A 19,331-nucleotide genomic window follows, 5' to 3' on the forward strand; every position below is an offset into this window, starting at 1 on the left:
GAATAAAGGGAACTTCAACGGCGATGTGATGAAAAAGGTGAATGAACTCTATAGTCAGTGACGAAATGATTGATTCCTCAACGTCAGCCCTTTCTTTTTCTATCTTATCTTCATGTCTTTGTATTGTTCCAGAGTCAACCCAATACTAAGGTCTCCATGTGTACTGTCTGACTCCTTGAGGGAGTGATAACACTTGTAGAAGGCCTGCATACGCATTGAGATCAATGGAAGATTAAGAACAGGATTAGGGTTAAGGTAAAACGAGGGTTAAGGAGGTTATGTAAGTGAAGCGGCACGTAAAGCGAGACGGTCAGTGGTAAGGTGATGATGAAGATGTTGCTCTCATTGGAACTGCTCATTGAACTAAAACAATGGGCGCGGTCTGGGTGTTGATGCTGATGGCCCTGCCCTGACCTTCTTTACAGATAGAACACTTTTGGACAGGAAAAAAAAGCAGTAATCTTTGTTTTTCAGCCAAGAACCATCTAGAAATGAATTAGCTGTCCTGGGACCAGTAGTCATGGATACACATCGACACTCTGTGTCATGTGGAGAGCCATCACAAGTAGGCCTATGACCTATTTTGCTACCAGACCTTGTTGTTTCAAGGAACCAGGTTATTGGCCATGGATACAGTAGTTCTGTGGCACTACTTTCTGTCAAAACTTATTTTTAAAACCTCATTAGTAGATTGGGGTTGTTCGGTAAGGATTTGATAAGAACATTGAAAAAGTGCCGAAGTGAACATTTGGATAATGAGTTCAAGCCAATATGAGCAAGCAATGTGGCTGCTAGCTTCGCAAGATGTCCATTCTTTTATATCCAGTTAGCCAGTTCTGAAAAGTCATATAGAAACACTATACAACACTTAGTTTCCCAATGGCTGTATTGGTCTTTAAGCCGTTTTTTAAGATGAATCTGAGTGGAAAAGTGGACGATTGGCTGGATTGAATCAGCGCTTGGAAAATTACTTGGAATTTCCCCTGACTTGCATTTTTAAAACTAAAGGTTTGATCATTACATAATGGCAAAAAGCATTTGATTGTATTGCAATATGTTCCCTGTTGGCTTTGAAATGAGATAGGATTGTCTTTGTCTCAATTTGGTTTTTTCGTGAGTTTATTTATTTGGTGAAAGTGCACTTACCGAGCAAACATTTCAAACTTAAATTGTCATTTGGATATTAAACATCTTCAAAGAAGATAACTAGCCTTACATACCAGCACCCATCTGTTGGGTTGAGTTGTACAAGAGGTGTAACTTACATGTAGGTCTGGGTAATATATCAATACTATATGGATATTGTGATATGAGACTAAATATCGTGTTGGATTGTTAAGTCGAAAAGTGTCTTTTCGTGGTTTTAAATGCAGTACACAGTAATGGGATTTATTTTGCTGAATTGACCAGACTGTTGTAGCTGTTCACCCACTTAGCCATTATACCCACATAACCAATGCAATATATGTAAAAACTGTCACCATTAGTTGACTTTACATGTATTTCCTGAAAAAGGTATGATATTTGACTTCTCCATATATTGCCCATCCCTACTTCCATGTACAGTACGTGTCATTGTGCTTGCATTTGTTGAAGAGAACATTGCCTCATTCATACACGTGTAAAGACTAAGATGGACAAGCTAGATAAGGAAATAATGTGAACACACAAGTATTACAAAGAAAATGAGTGAGAAGAAAATAGTGTAAAAGTAGGAGTTAGAGATAAAACAATCCAAAAGTGAAACAGGAAAAGTAAATGCGAGTGAGATGGATTTCCGCATTATGCAAACAATGTTGGCAGGCAGCCTGAGAGAGGGCAAAGATACTGAACTATGGTCCACACACACACACACACACACACACACACACACACACACACACACACACACACACACACACACACACACACACACACACACACACACACACACACACACACACACACACACACACACACACACACACACACACACACACACACACTCTTATGGCAGTCTGTAGGGCAGTTTGACCAACATGTCCTACAGCTGATCACCTTATTCAGTGGACACATCAGTCACTGGTCTGTCTCACAGTACATTAAGGATATATGGAACAAAACCTTGCTAATACAAGCGGTATGAATGCGAAAAGCGGAATCTAGATTTAAATATAGAGCTTCCAACTAAATGAGTTTGCGAGGGGAAGTATGTTTTTTACCGAGTTATGTTTAGGCAACGAAACTACCTGGTTAAGAAAAAAGATCATGGTTTGGCTTGAAAATAAGTATGTTTTTATATCATTGAAGTTATGTACGATGACAATTTGACTCCTGGGTGAAAGTTAGATATTTCTTTGAATCCTTTATCCACCCAAACCCTACATGGATATTCACAAGTTATCTCTTCCTCAAAACGTTATGGACAATGCAACCCTGGCTGTCGTAACCCAGCATGTTGTGTTTGTCCGTCAAACTGTTTGCTTCTTTGTCAATCTGTTGGTTTACATCTGTCTGTCTGCCTCCGTCTTGTTGTCAGGCTATAATCCAGTGGCTGTCTCTCGTTTAAAAAATAAATCATTTCAAATATATGTGGGTTTGAACTATGTTTGAATGATCATAATCATAGTCACAATTCGTACCTGAATCTGGCTGCTTTAAGAAAGTCATGTCTAAACCTACACAATCAGGTGATGTAAACTGTAGCTAATGTATGTTAAAAAGAGTTGTCCTTGGATACTTGGAAGGCTTGTGCACTAGGGGTTAACGCTTGATTTATTTTTGGGGAGGGACAGAGTGCCCTTGTCTAAAGTAGGGTGCGCTTTTTAGATGCCTAAAGCAATAAACCCTGATCTCAATACAAAAAGTTCTTGAATTAAATGATTTCACTATTTAACCATGCAAAGCAGCTGTGAGGTGAAGCACAGCTGAGGTGCTTGAAGCTAAGTGCTGACACATCTTGATGGTGACATGCCATTGTTCTGATGGCCTTTATTTATACACATGTTCATGTCTTTTGCAGGTGTTTTTTCACAAGTATAATGACCTTTGGGAAAAGACTAAACTCCCTTTAGTATCTATTTTTTTCTTCTTTTGCAATCAGTGCAACGGCCACAGCCCCTACAGTCAAACTCTGGGAAATCATCAAAAGTACTTGGTCAGCTTTAGGCAACGACAGTTCTTGGTTAGGAATTGATGTTACGGAATTGGCATAATGGAAGAGCGTTAGAAGTGGCCTTATGGAAAGTGGTGTTACGGAAAGTGGCTTTATTGAAAGTGGCGTTATGGAAAGTGGCCTTACGGAAAGTGGCGTTACGGAAAGTGGCGTTACGGAAAGTGGCTTTATTGAAAGTGGCGTTACGGAAAGTGGCGTTACGGAAAGTGGCGTTACGGAAAGTGGCGTTACGGAAAGTGGCCTTATGGAAAGTGGCCTTATGGAAAGTGGTCTTATGGAAAGTGGTCTTATGGAAAGTGGCCTTATGGAAAGTGGTCTTATGGAAAGTGGTCTTATGGAAAGTGGCGTTACGGAAAGTGGTCTTATGGAAAGTGGCGTTACGGAAAGTGGCGTTACGGAAAGTGGCGTTACGGAAAGTGGTCTTATGGAAAGTGGTCTTATGGAAAGTGGTCTTATGGAAAGTGGTCTTATGGAAAGTGGCGTTACGGAAAGTGGCCTTATGGAAAGTGGCCTTATGGAAAATGGTCTTATGGAAAGTGGCGTTACGGAAAGTGGCCTTATGGAAAGTGGTCTTATGGAAAGTGGTCTTATGGAAAGTGGCGTTACGGAAAGTGGCGTTACGGAAAGTGGCGTTACGGAAAGTGGCGTTATGGAAAGTGGTCTTATGGAAAGTGGCCTTATGGAAAGTGGTCTTATGGAAAGTGGCGTTACGGAAAGTGGCCTTATGGAAAGTGGTCTTATGGAAAGTGGCGTTACGGAAAGTGGTGTTACGGAAAGTGGCCTTATGGAAAGTGGTCTTATGGAAAGTGGCGTTACGGAAAGTGGCTTTACGGAAAGTGGCCTTATGGAAAGTGGTCTTATGGAAAGTGGTGTTACGGAAAGTGGCGTTATGGAAAGTGGCGTTACAGAAAGTGGCGTTACGGAAAGTGGTCTTATGGAAAGTGGTCTTATGGAAAGTGGTCTTATGGAAAGTGGTCTTATGGAAAGTGGCGTTACGGAAAGTGGCTTTACGGAAAGTGGCCTTATGGAAAGTGGTCTTATGGAAAGTGGCGTTACGGAAAGTGGTGTTACGGAAAGTGGCGTTATGGAAAGTGGCGTTACAGAAAGTGGCGTTACGGAAAGTGGCGTTACGGAAAGTGGCGTTACGGAAAGTGGCGTTATGGAAAGTGGCGTTACGGAAAGTGGCGTTACGGAAAGTGGCTTTACGGAAAGTGGCCTTATGGAAAGTGGTCTTATGGAAAGTGGCGTTACGGAAAGTGGCGTTACGGAAAGTGGCGTTACGGAAAGTGGCCTTATGGAAAGTGGCCTTATGGAAAGTGGCGTTACGGAAAGTGGCGTTACGGAAAGTGGCTTTACGGAAAAGTGGCCTTATGGAAAGTGGCCTTATGGAAAGTGGCGTTACGGAAAGTGGCGTTATGGAAAGTGGCGTTACGGAAAGTGGTCTTATGGAAAGTGGCGTTACGGAAAGTGGTCTTATGGAAAGTGGCCTTATGGAAAGTGGCGTTACGGAAAGTGGCGTTACGGAAAGTGGTCTTATGGAAAGTGGCGTTACGGAAAGTGGCGTTACGGAAAGTGGTCTTATGGAAAGTGGCGTTACGGAAAGTGGTCTTATGGAAAGTGGCGTTACGGAAAGTGGTCTTATGGAAAGTGGCCTTATGGAAAGTGGCGTTACGGAAAGTGGTCTTATGGAAAGTGGCGTTACGGAAAGTGGCGTTACGGAAAGTGGTCTTATGGAAAGTGGCGTTACGGAAAGTGGCGTTACGGAAAGTGGTCTTATGGAAAGTGGCGTTACGGAAAGTGGCGTTACGGAAAGTGGTCTTATGGAAAGTGGCCTTATGGAAAGTGGCGTTACGGAAAGTGGCTTTATTGAAGTGTGGAAGTTAGTCCTGTCTTTTGATTACGTTTAAATGATACAGCTTTACTTTATGAAGGCAGTGGTATGATGAACATTCAGAAATATAATTCTCAATTTAAACTAGATTTTCAAACCACAAAATGTTGTGTGTTGTGACAGAGATTACATAGATATAGCAATTGATGCAGAAAAAAGTGCTTAGGCGACAGCAGCAGAAAGTTTTGCTCTTCAGAACATTTGCCAAGTTTAGTGCAGGACGTCCTTGTATGAAGTATCCAATGATGGTTTCCTCGGTTACTCTCTAATATTTGCTATAACCCAAAATGTACATGCAGTAGGCAGGCTACAGTTGTCATATGGTCTCAAAACCAGCTCTGTCTTTGCGGTACGCACATTCACCCACACAGAAATATCTAACCCAGATTCAGACAGCAGCAGGACAGGACATCCTCTCCTTCTCCCTCCCTCCCTCCCTCCCTCCCTCCCTCTCTCTGTCCCAGAACAGCACAGCAGGGTATTTCCTTGTGGAACACCAGGAGAAGCCCTGCAAGGTGAAACACAGTCACAGGGTATTTGCTGCAGATAGTCCCAGAGCTGTATGATAGATATCTTCCTCACCCATTATGCAGCTCTTTGTCACACTTCCCTGGAGTCTGTTTCTAAATAGCCGCATCGTCTGTTTATGAACATTTAACAAACTTCTTAATATTGATCCTGTCGGGAAGAAGAGAGGTCAAAGGTGAGGTTTGCTGTAGAACAGAAGTGCTGACTCTGCTGTCCAAGTGACTGATATAACAATACATCCTGGATTTGTGTGTGTGTGTGTGGTTGTGTTTGTGTACGTGTGTGTTTGTGTTTAGGATACTAGGCTGATATGCACTGCTGTCACATGCTGTGCTGATGCAACTGATGTGGCTACCTGTGATTAGTCGGTACAAGTCAAACACACCAGTGACTCACTGTGTGGACGGAGCCAGTCACAGCAATCCTGTGACCTTGTTTTCATCAGGAAGCCTGAAGCCCAACACACACTGTCACTCGCACACACACTCGCACACACTCGCACACACACACACACACACACACACACACACACACACACACACACACACACACACACACACACACACACACACACACACACACACACACACACACACACACACACACACACACACACACACACACACACACACACACACACACACACACTATTAGCGAGGCTGCAAACCGGAAAGCTCTGTCAGATGTTCAGGTATGAATCACCCTCATCAGCTGGTTCAGAGTAATGACGGAGATGATGGAGGAGCTTAGCAGAGTCCTGGATTAGACTTTCTCCCCGTGTCTCTCTCCTCACCCTACCTCAGTATGCTTGTGTCTGTCTTCCTCTTTGCTTTGGTTCTCCTCTGCTTCCCTGCCCTCCTTTATCGTCCTCGCCCTTTTGGCTTTCGTATCCCTTTATCCATTTAAAGGCACGACATGTAGCATTTCAAACATCGGTATACCTTTAATAAGTTATAGGCAGGACTTCAGTACAGTTGACCGTTTGCTGAACTCTTTGTTCAAGTTGTTGATCCTAGGTCATCGATGCAGTCAGCGTATTACGCCCTATAACGACATTTGTTGTTGGCCTCTAGTAGCCATAGCAATTGGGACGGAAGCAAATCAGAAAATCAGGTGTACTACTATACTCAAGTGGGATAAATCAATCCAAGACATGTACCCAAGAAAAAGGGAACTTTTATCCAGTTTGCACCTAGTTATTTTAGGTTATGGATGTAACCCCGGTTCTAAACTAATACATAACTATGTCATGTACTACGTCACATACAAAAATACCTAATAAACATACTTATTTATCCTAAACCTAACCAAGTAATTGTGTTGCCTAAACATAACTCAATAGTTCGATTTGACACCATGTTTAAATATCGGTTCATTTCCCAACCTTATATTGAACATGCTTAACATTGTTGTCGTTGTGTTGTGGGAATTGTTCACACCATTAAATACAGTGGTCCTATATGTGGTTTTGGGACTCGATGACAAAGGACCTATTCTGTCATTGAGGTATAAGGATTGATTCGCTTAGTAATTGCGCTGCAGGCCTGTCGAGCGCTGTGTTTTCCACATTGAAGCTGTTTGCATTAAAGGTGTAATGAGAGTGGTACTAAGTATAGTCCCGGGCCACACAGTCTGCACTACTCCAGCTCTTCTATACTGTTAGCCATATCTCTCACTTTAAGTGTATGGAGCCGTACAAGACACTGCACTTTGTCAACACTATCCTGCAAATATTTCCAAAATAAAAGTCTTATGTTAACAAATGAAAGGGAAGACCTGGAATCTCTTAAAGAAACACAACTGACACACAGATGACGCGCTGTTCAGCCACGCTGCTCATGCTTATAAACGGTGCTGCTGCTCTAACCTGGCAACACGAGAGGTGAGATAAAAGGGAGAATGTGCTGTGACACAGTAGCATGCTCACTAAGGCACAGTGGTCCTGGTGTATCGTTGTTGCAGGGTTGTGTCTCTTTGTACAAACCTAGCGTTACTTCCAACTGCCCAAAAGGTCATGGTTCTTATCATTAGCCAACTGTACATTATCTTGTGGGGCTAAAGGAGCCTTTACATGAGTCTTGTTCTGGAGAGATCCATTGTATGAATGCCAAGACGCTGTGGCATCAGAGTTCAGAGGGGAGATTTGGTCTTGAACTGTATTTTACAGCATTAACAGCCAAGTGATAAAGATAGCGTAGCTCATCAAACCCATCGCCCCCCCTCCTTCTACTTTAATATAGAGGTATAGAGGTTGTCAATCTTTTGGCCACTGCTCTAATTACATCGTTTTACAATGAACCTTCTTACTTTTCCCTTTGTCACACACACTCATGCCTCCTCGTCAACTCACTTCATCTCCCTTTCCTCTCGATCTTCTTGCCTTCCATCAGCAACTCTTTTTTTCTCTTGGACAGGATGTTGTGTTGTATCATCAAGCCCCAGGCATCCCTTTTCTCTCCAGGCAGTCAGATTCATCCTAAGACAGGTTGTTCCCGGTGAATATGGGAGTGGGAGAGGACACTGTGGAGGAAGGGATGAGAGACAGAGGGCCCTTCTCACTTCTCTTATTTTTCATTTCCTCGCTCCTCGGTCTCGGTCTCACCGGAAGTTGATTTGTCTGCGCCATCTTGAGGAGCGTCCCAATGGCCTTATTTCTGCCAGAGGAGCGAGGAACGATAATGGAGGAGCTATAATCGAGGAACCACCAGACCATCCTTTGATGAAATCCTCAGATACTCACCCCGCCCCCTTACTGTGTATCGCTCACTGATTGGACGAGGCAGCGCATGCACAGATCTGATGCTTCTTGACATGAGAGCAGTTTCCCAGCGGAGTGAAGAAAACACATGAACCTCACGAGAGTCCCTCCTCAGTTTATACCGTGTTTTGTTTCAATTCATGTTTCATTTAGTTACAAACATGTGATATATCTGAACAACAAAGTGGTCAACAATCATTTTATTCATTTATTGGAAACATTTTCATGATCGCTTCTTTCGTTTTACATTTTCATTTATTGTCATTTCCATTCAGTCAGTCATTAAGTGCTATTTAAATGTTAATTTGCTACATATCCAAACAAACAAAGTGTGCAGTCCAATGAATGTTAATCTAACTGGGTTTTGATAGATAATATATCTCTTTTCTTCTCTCAATTATTTTATTTCTATTGTGCACTCTAATCAATATTAATCAAACTATTGTTCGTTTATACATTTTAAGAATGGCGTTTATCTTTTTTGAGTATGAGTTCTTATTTTATTTAATGTATTTGGATCTACAACAGATGATACTAATGTTTGTGTCAGTAAATGTGCACTAACAGAGGCGGGGGTGTTTGTGGAAATAACGGGTACAGAGCTGCTGTCAGACGATCAGCTGTGCAGCGTCATCACAAACGGACGTCGCTTCACGTGACGCTCCGGAGGAAAGGACGTCCCATTGCTCTTAAAACTAATTTCCCTGCTTCTCGTGGTTTCCTTGCGTCCCTCCATGCTTCCCTGGTGGGAGGGACTAAACGCAGGGAAACGATGCAAGTGAGGGACGCAAGGAATCCATTTAACCGAAGTGAGAAGGACCCAGGGAGAGACAGAGAAAGAACTGTTGTGGTGTGATTTCCAAGGTGAGAGCAGGTTGTGCCAAGAAGTGGGAAGCAGTTTATCCGTGACATTTAAAGACTTTGTAAATGTGGTTATGTCATGTTATGTCTCTTCGTACACCCAGGCTTGGATAGTAAAGGAATACATGTATAGGGATTACATAACTAGGATTAAAAGGAGGGAAAAAAAGGTAACCGTATTCCCTTACAATTACATCAAAAATAATGTGATGGGATTACTGGTGCATTTTTGACACATTTGGATTGATAGTAGGATTACAATGTAGCGATACATTTTTAGATCACCTGTCTCGATTAAAACCATAGGTTATCTTCAGTACATCATCGTGGCCTCTAGTTCAGAGAATGCTTTTTACTGGGTGGACATTTCGCCATCTACTGTATGTATTAAAGGGGCCCTGTACTGCTTCTGGGGTTTTGCCTTTCCTGTAAGTGTTATATAGGTTTGTGTGCATGTAAATGGTCTGCATAGGCTAAAATCCCTGTGTTCCCTCCAGAGTTTCTCTCCCCCCCCCAGCCTGAAACGCCTCCATTGGACTCCATTGTTAACTTCTGTAACACAAATACATCAGTATGCAGCACTCACGTTTCTATTGGGTAGCGCTCCAACACATTTCACGTGATTTGCTAAGGGGTGGGACATCTCTAAGCGGTTGACTAATCACAACAGAGCCGGCCAGCTAACCAATCAGAGCAGACTGGGCTCTGGTTTCAGACAGAAGGTGAAGAGAGGTGCTGCAGCACAGGCAGTATGAGGAAAATAAAGAGCTTTTAGAACATTAGAGCATGGAGACATGTCGGTAGAGACAACAAATACAGATATGAACCTCAAAATGATTCAAATATGTCCTCTTTAAACTAAAACAGGGCATTTTCTGTATGCTCAGATTTTACTTTTGCTTTTTTGAAATGGACTATACAGTATGGACATCCATCCATCTTCTCACACTTATCCGTGGTCGGGTCGCGGGGGTAGCAGTTCCAGCAGAGAGCCCCAAACTTTCTTTTCCCTGGCGACATCAACCAGCTCTGACTGGGGGATCCCAAGGCGCTCCCAGGCCAGCGAAGAGATATAATCCCTCCACCTGGTCCTAGGTCTACCCCTTGGTCTCTTCCCAGCTGGACGTGCCTGGAACACCTCCCTAGGGAGGCGCCCAGGTGGCATCCTAACTAGGTGCCCGAACCACCTCAACTGGCTCCTTTCGACGCGAAGGAGGAGCGGCTCAACTCCGAGTCCCTCCCTGATGACCGAACTTCTCACCTTATCCCTAAGGGAGACGCCAGCCACCCTGCGGAGAAAACCCATCTCGGCCGCTTGTATCCGCGATCTCGTTCTTTATGGAGTATGGGGTGAGACCCCCTCACCCCATACTCCCGCAGCACCTCCCACAGTAACTCCCTGGGAACTCGGTCATACGCCTTCTCCAAGTCTACAAAACACATGTAGACCGGATAAGCATACTCCCAGGCCCCCTCCAGGATCCTTGCGAGAGTAAACAGCTGATCCGTCGTTCCACGACCAGGACGGAATCCGCATTGTTCCTCCTCAATCTGAGGTTCGACAATCGGCCTGACCCTCCTTTCGAGTACCTTGGAGTAAACTTTCCCGGGGAGGCTGAGTAGTGTGATGCCTCTGTAATTGGCACACACCCTCTGATCCCCCTTTTTAAAAAGGGGAACCACCACCCCGGTCTGCCACTCCTTCGGTACTGTTTCCGACTTCCACGCAACGTTGATGAGACGTGTCAACCATGACAGTCCCTCAACACCCAGAGCCTTCAGCATTTCCGGGCGGATCTCATCCACCCCCGGGGCTTTGCCACTGTGGAGTTGTTTGATGACCTCAGTGACCTCCCCCCGGGAGATCGGTGTTGATCCCCCGTCATACTCCAGCTCTGCCTCTAACATAGAGGGTGGAGTTGTCGGGTTCAGGAGTTCCTCAAAGTGTTCCTTCCAACGCCCTAACACTCCATCAGTTGAGGTCAACAACGTCCCATCCTTACTGTACACAGCTTGGATGGTTCCCTGCTTCCCCCTCCTGAGGTGTCGGACAGTTTTCCAGAACAACTTTGGTGCCGCCCGAAAGTCCTTCTCCATGTCTTCTCCGAACTTCTCCCACACCCGCTGCTTTGCCTCGGCCAAGGATGAGGCTGCTGCCCTTCGGGCCTGTCGGTACCTTGCAACTGCCTCGGGAGTCCCCCGAGATAACAAATCCCTGAAGGCCTCCTTCTTCAGTCGGACGGCTTCCTGACCACCGGTGTCCACCAGGAGGTTCGAGGGTTACCGCCCCTTGAGGCACCTAGGACCTTGAGACCACAGCTCCCCGCCGCAACTTCGGCAATAGAGGCTTTGAACACCGACCACTCTGGTTCAATGTCCCCAACCTCCACAGGAATGCCTGAAAAGCTCCGCCGGAGGTGTGAGTTGAAGGCCTCCTGAACTTGGGCCTCCTCCAGACGTTCCCAGTTCACCCGAACTACACGTTTGGGCTTACCAGGTCTATCCAGAGGCTTCCCCCGCCACTCGACCCAACTCACCACCAGATGGTGATCAGTTGACAACTCCGCCCCTCTCTTTACCCGAGTGTCCAAAACATACGGCCTCAGGTCCGATGATATGATAACGAAATCGATCATGGACCTTCTGCCTAGGGTGCTCTGGTACCACGTACACTTATGAGCATCCTTATGTTCGAACATGGTGTTTGTTATGGCCAATCCATGACTAGCACAGAAGTCCAGTAACAAACCACCACTCCGGTTCAGATCAGGGGGGCCGTTCCTCCCAATCACGCCCCTCCAAGTGTCTCCATCATTGCCCACATGTGCGCTGAAGTCTCCCAGCAAGATTATAGAGTCCCCTTCAGGAGCCCCATACAGGACTCTTTCCAGGGTCTCCAAGAAGGCCGTATACTCTGCATAAGCACACACAACAGTCAGAGTTTTCCCCCCCATAACCCGCAGGCGTAGGGAGGCGACCCTCTCGTCCACTGGGGTAAACTCCAACAACGAAGCACCTAACCGGGGACTTGTGAGTATCCCCACACCCGCCCGGCGCCTCACACCTTGAGCAACTCCGGAGAAGAATAGAGTCCAACCTAGGGGTTTCACAACTACCAATATTTACTAGTCGACTATTTTTCAAAATAGCAGTCGACTAGTCGACTAGTCGTTGCGTCATAATAAAGACACACAAAGAGAGGTGTTCAACTGTATTTTATTTTAAATTTGTGTGACATGGCTGAGTAAATAACAAACAGTGCCTTAGTACATAACAAACAGTGACTTCGTAAATAAGAAACGGTAACTGGACTCAGCAAAAAACTCGCAAACTTAAATGCCACGTAAATCCATTGCGCAACACATTATTCGCTGTCCTCCGCGAACTTCGCAGCACTCTGGATTTTATCTCCCAGGTGTCTGTGATGTAGTGGGCAGTTATGGTGATGTATGGATCCATGGTGCAAGATATCCACAGATCAGTGGTTAGTGAGACACTTTTATCTTTCATCTCATTGGCAATCCTCGCTTTCACAGTGTTGTACTGTAGCATGATGTTGCTCCAAAGTGTAGCATGTGACGGGATCTTATAGCCTGGCTCGAAAAACTTCATAATGTCCCTGAAGCCTTCTCCGGAAAGGGCAGAAAGTGGTCGAACATCCTTGACGACAAAGTTGATAAGCAAGTCTGTTATCTGCTGTCTTCTTTTGTCCGTAACGGGGCGCTTGGAAAAATCAATAATGCTCGTCTGTCTCTGTCCAGTGCTGACGGCGGTCCGTTGCTCACTGGTGCTGCTAGCATTACTGCTAGTGCTAGCTGTCGGCAGCGGGTGTTTCATTTTTAGGTGGTTGCGCATAGCAGAAGTATTTTTGTTGTACTTTAGTACAGATGTACACAACTGACACTTAACTGTGGAGTTGGTTACGTCTTCTTTGAAGTACTGCCATACATATGAATGTCGGACGTTTTTTGGAGCATTTTGCGGCACCTCGTTCACCTCCATTTTGTTCACGACTAGTTGACTAGGGCCTACAGCGCCGACTAGTGGTAAAGGTAGTCGACTAGTCGATTAGTTGGTGAAACCCCTAGTCCAACCCCTATCCAGAAGTAAGGTTCCAGAGCCGATGCTGTGCGTAGAAGTGAGCCCAACCAGATCCAACTGGTAACACTCCACCTCCCGCACAAGCTCCGGCTCCTTCCCCCCCAGAGAGGTGACGTCCCCAAAGCCAGCTTCTGTCGCCCGGTCTGGTCCGTCGAGACCCTCCGCTTTCACTGCCACCCTTCTGGCAGGGCACCCGACCCCATCGCTGTTTCCCGTAGGTGGTGGGCCCGCGGGACGGAGAAGCGGAGGTGTTGCCCACGTTGCCTTTTCGGGCTGGGCCCGGCCATGCTCCGTGGCAAGCCCGGTCACCAGACGCTCGCCGTTGAGTCCTCCTTCTGGGCCTGGCTCCAGAAAGGGACCCCGGGCTTCCTCACTTCCTCACTTCCTCACGCCAGGTATCCTCACTTCTTGGTTTTTCTTTCATGAGGTCTTTTGAACCAATCTTAGTCTGGCCCCTTGCCTGAGACCAATTTGCCATGGGAGACCCTACCAGGAACACAAGGTTCCAGACAACACAGCCCCCAGGTTCATCAGGGCACACAAACCTCTCTACCACGGTAAGGTGCTGGTTCTTCAGAGAGGACATACACAGTATGGACATGTGTTTCATTTTCCATAGACTACTGTTTTAATATGCTAAATTAAATACATTTTCTCTCTTAAAAAAATGTGTGGGTCAGACATATTTTTAACAAAATATCTTGCTTTCTTTTTTTCTAAAGTTGTATTGTTCTGTTGTCTTATATAATACAATTAAGTAAAAGCAATCGTCTTGATATTTCCCTTTTCTTGTATTTATTTGAAATGCATTTGATATTGAGATAATCCAAAAGTTACAGAAATTAGGGTTAGGCTCAGGGAAATTACTTTTATAGTCTAATACTTAGATGAGGTTATGGATTACATTGTTTTTAGAGGTACTTGGTAATGGTAATGTTATATATTATGAAATGTACACCCCTTCTCTCTCACAACCAACAGGCATGCGCTCACACTCATGGTGTTGGGTTCACTGTGGACCTGGCAGAGTGCAGAGAGGGGCAAAGAGAAGCAGAGAGGAAAAAGATCAATAGCCATCGACATGCAACACTGCATCAAGACTGTTACTGCCCATAGAGACCAAAGGGAGGGAGGGATGGAGAGGTTATTTTACACAAGTCGAGAGCCTCTCGGCATAGAAAGACAGGCAAATGGAAAGAAAGAGACAAAGGTGAGAATAGGGCTGTAATTGAGAGAAAGAGATCCATTTGATAAAAGCAGAGAGAAAGAGAGGGGATGGTACAAGAGGCAGATGAAAAGGGGATTCTGATGAAGAAAGACGGAGCAATTAGGAAGAGGCAGAAAGGAACATGGGAAGAAAAAGAGAGATATTGAAAAGGAGGGTGTAAAGGAGCAGTTAGAGGGATGACGGAGATGTGAAAAGCCCGACAGGCAGAGGCGGTGCAGTGAGATAAATTACTTTGTGATAGTAAACACATCTTCAAGCACATGATTACAGAGCCAGATGAATACATAGCACCTCATTGTACTGTAGCTCTGTCATAATTGTCCTCCCATTGCTACTGTGTGAGGTATCATGTGATATGCTGTGTGTGTGTGTGTGTGTGTGTGTGTGTGTGTGTGTGTGTGTGTGTGTGTGGTGTGTGTGTGTGTGTGTGTGTGTGTGTTGTGTGTGTGTGTGTGTGTGTGTGTGTGTGTGTGTGTGTGTGTGTGTGTGTGTGTTGTGTGTGTGTGTGTGTGTGTGTGTGTGTGTGTGTGTGTGTGTGTGTGTGTGTGTGTGTGTGTGTTGGTGTGTGTGTGTGTGTGTGTGTGTGTGTGTGTGTGTGTTTCTCACCCTCTGGCTCAGGTGTCTTTTATAATGAGAGTTGTCAGTCACAACATCACACAATAGAACAGATATCAATGTAGGGGTGTATGCCGCATGTTCTTTTCATAAGGATACCTCAGAATGAACAACATTTGATTGTAGGTAGATGTATTATTTCAAATGGAAAACAACAATTTTTACCTCCTTGGTATTTTACAAGTATTGGCTGCTTTTTGTTTCCTTAAGAGCCTAGCAACTAACAACACACTCACTTTGGGGAAAACAAAACGAGCTAACCTCTTTCAGTTTTGGTTGTGCAGTGGTTAACAAACTTTCTTTGAGACGTCTTTTTCCTGGGGTTTGTTAATCTAGAGCAGGGCCGCCCCTCCCTACAGGCCGATCATGCAGACTGCGTGGGGCCTCACCTCGCGGAGGGGGCCTCAGCTTGCGGAGGGTGCTTCATCTTGCGGAGGGTGCCTCATCTGAAGCGCACCTACAGTGTAAGCGCGCCACAGTTTCACCGCTGCGAGGCTCCACTAGCACCCCCCCCCGTGTCGACGCTCGCGACACAGAGGGCCTCATCAGATAACCTTGCGTGGGGCGGCCCTGATCTAGAGCCATTATATTGTGCACAATTTCTTTATTGCTGCTTTCCATAATCATAGGAGAATGTCATATGTATTACCTGCAAACAGTAAAAAAGTACAAAATGATTCATACAAAGCCTAATTTAATAAATGCACATTAAAGCTACATAAAACTAATCTAATATATCTAAATCCCTGCTACCATCTCAGATTAATTTTTGAATCATATAAGAGACATTTTTCGAATCAGATTTTAGCCACGTCATGTTCCTAGCTAGCAAAGATATCTTATCTGTGCGAAAACATTTATGCTAGCTAGCAACCACTACTGAAGCGTCTGTCAACTTATATCGGGCAACAACTACATTATTTGTTTGGGCAAAACTAAATAATTTACTTAATCTTCATATAAGAAATTATGGACATCCACACCAAGCCAGTTATTAGAAAACTCAGTTAGCATGAGAAATTGATGCGTGTCATCGCAAAGTGTTTCAGGACGTTTTCAAAAATGTTTCCAACCAAACTGAAACTGCACACGTCATTAAAAAGGCTTCATTCTTTTTTCTTCATCATAATTGTTTAAGTTGGAAAACAACAACACTCTGAATCATAGCTCACGTCTGTTGATGAGTCGTACACAAATTCTGGATACTCTGCTGATTCTCAGCTAGCTAAAGCTCTATTATGTCCCCTCCAGCTCAACCACACTATGCTTTAATACAGCCTAACACATTATTTACAATAGCTGTTCTTATGTTTTGTCAGACAACTATAAGAACAAAGTGGTAGTAATTTCAAAATGCACTGTTGAAAAAGGGTAAAATGTACATTATGTTCTCTAAATCATTTGCACGTCAACTAGTCTAGTCAGACTAGTTGCTTTGTTTGTTGGTCGGAACAAAGTCATAAAGGTTCCTTCTTGAACTAATATGAGAACAAACCAATTCTTTCATTTACATTTGTTAATATTCTTCCAACTATCAAAGCATTTTGTCCACATCGAAAGGTATCCCAACACCAATTTACCTCAAACAACAGCAGAATCCAACATTAAGTGTATAGAGGGGAACTGAGTCTTGTGTGTATTGAATAACCCAGAGCTAAACACAAATAGTCCAACTTTATCTCAGTGAAAACTGTAAACGGGGTGCACCGTTGGCACTTTTGTTCTTCCAAAGGTCAGTTACTGCAGCTTCATTTGTACCTAGTAGAGCATTTTCGTTAATGTTCTTTTGAATTTCAAGTTCTTAGTTAGATTTTATTTATTGTCCTCTTCACATTCTGTTTCCTGTCTTCTATGTCTCAGGACGGCTCATGCGCAGGGTAAAGCAGATGCAGCGGTCGGAGCATCCCAGAAAGCCCAGGAGGAGAGTCGCATGGCTAGGGTCACCGCCAAGCAGTTCTCCCCTTCCTTCCAGCACCCAGGAAACGGTGGGCACACAAAATCACAACAAACATATTTACTCATATACCACACATGTCCTCATAAATGCGTGTGTGGGATGGTGATAAAGGTCAGTGTAAACCACCCTCCAGCTTGGTGTTTCTGCCTCTGTCACTCACACCTGTACAGCACTGCAGGTAGCCAACCCACGAGAACATTCACGAGACAGCGCAATAACACACACATACCCACTGACTTTATGACACGTACTGTACACTCCCACACACCGATACCTGAGATGACAGTGATTGTTCTTTTGCCATCTACTCTGCTCTCAGCGGCTGTCTGTTTCTATTGTGAGGACATCTACACTGAGCAAAAATATAAATGCCACACTTTTGTTTTTGCTCCCATTTTTCATGAGGTGAACTCAAAGATCTAAAACATTTTCTATATACACAAAATAACCATTTCTCTCAAATATTGTTCACAAATCTGAAAAAATGTGTGATAGTGAGCACTTCTCCTTTGCCGAGATAATCCATCCCACCTCCCAGGTGTGACATATCAAGATGCTGACTAGACAGCATGATTATTGCACAGGTGTGCCTTAGGCTGGCCACAATAAAAGGCCACTCTGAAATGTTCAGTTTTATCCCACAGCACAATGCCACAGATGTCGCAAGTTTTGAGGGAGCGTGCAATTGGCATGCTGACAGCAGGAATGTCCACCAGAGCTGTTGCCCGTGAATTGAAGGTTCATTTCTCTACCATAAGCCGTCTCCAAAGGCGTTTCAGAGAATTTGGCAGTACATGCAACCGGCCTCACAACCGCACACCACGTGTAACCACACCAGCCCAGGACCTCCACATCCAGCAGGTTCACCTCCAAGATCGTCTGAGACCAGCCACTCGGACAGCTGCTGCAACAATCGGTTTGCATAACCAAAGAATTCTGCACAAACTGTCAGAAACCGTCTCAGGGAAGCTCATCTGCATGCTCGCCGTCCTCATCGGGGTCTCGACCTGACTCCGGTTCATCGTCGTAACCGACTTGAGTGGGCAAATGCTCACATTCGATGGCGTCTGGCACGTTGGAGAGGTGTTCTCTTCACGGATGAATCCCGGTTTTCACTGTTCAGGGCAGATGGCAGACAGCGTGTGAGGCGTCGTGTGGGGTGAGCGGTTTTCTGATGTCAATGTTGTGAATCGAGTGGCCCATGGTGGTGGGGTTATGGTATGGGCAGGCGTATGTTATGGACGACGAACACAGGTGCATTTTATTGATGGCATTGTGAATGCACAGAGATACCGTGATGAGATCCTGAGGCCCATTGTTGTGCCATTCATCCACGACCATCACCTCATGTTGCAGCATGATAATGCACGGCCCCATGTTGCAAGGATCTGTACACAATTCCTGGAGGCTGAAAACATCCCAGTTCTTGCATGGCCAGCATACTCACCGGACATGTCACCCATTGAGCATGTTTGGGATGCTCTGGATACGACAGCATGTTCCAGTTCCTGCCAATATCCAGCACCTTGACACAGCCATTGAAGAGGAGTGGACCAACATTCCACAGGCCACAATCAACAACTTGATCAACTCTATGCGAAGGAGATGTGTTGCACTGCGTGAGGCAAATGGTGGTCACGCCAGATATTGACTGGTTTTCGGACCCCCCCAGACCCCCCCAATAAAGCAAAACTGCATGTTTCAGAGTGGCCTTTTATTGTGGCCAGCCTAAGGCACACCTGTGCAATAATCATGTCTAATCAGCATCTTGATATGCCACACCTGTGAGGTGGGATGGATTATCTCGGCAAAGGAGAAGTGCTCACTATCACAGATTTTTTCAGATTTGTGAACAGTATTTGAGAGAAATGGTTATTTTGTGTATATAGAAAATGTTTTAGATCTTTGAGTTCATCTCATGAAAAATGGGAGCAAAAACAAAAGTGTTGCATTTATATTTTTGTTCAGTGTATATACTACTCGTTTGAATGCATCTAATGGACTGCTTTGTTAATGCTGCTTCCTTTTAGAGCGAGCTCCCAGGAAGTGAGCCGATAAAACACATTTTCGTAGTGGCGACACGGTGGTATTACAACTTCAGCGTTAACCACGTAATTGCGCAAAAAAAATACTTTTTCCAATTGACATTGGGAAAGAGACATCTGTAAATCAATCAATCAATCAATCAATCAATCAATGTTTATTTATATAGCCCAATATCACAAATGTTACATTTGT

At 44.7% G+C, this 19,331-nt stretch overlaps 1 protein-coding gene across 1 annotated transcript in view; it reads left to right on the plus strand.

Moving 5' to 3' along the window:
* The window catches only part of jph3b (junctophilin 3b), a 58,309-nt gene that overhangs the window by 24,638 nt on the left and 14,340 nt on the right, over positions 1 to 19,331 (plus strand). Inside the window, exon 4 of the mRNA XM_034086066.2 lies at positions 16,997 to 17,121. Within this exon, the coding sequence (XP_033941957.1) occupies positions 16,997 to 17,121 (125 nt within the window). The remainder of the gene's footprint in view (positions 1 to 16,996; positions 17,122 to 19,331) is intronic.

The sequence above is a fragment of the Pseudochaenichthys georgianus genome, chromosome 6 (assembly GCF_902827115.2).
Source record: "Pseudochaenichthys georgianus chromosome 6, fPseGeo1.2, whole genome shotgun sequence".
NCBI lineage: Eukaryota > Metazoa > Chordata > Actinopteri > Perciformes > Channichthyidae > Pseudochaenichthys > Pseudochaenichthys georgianus.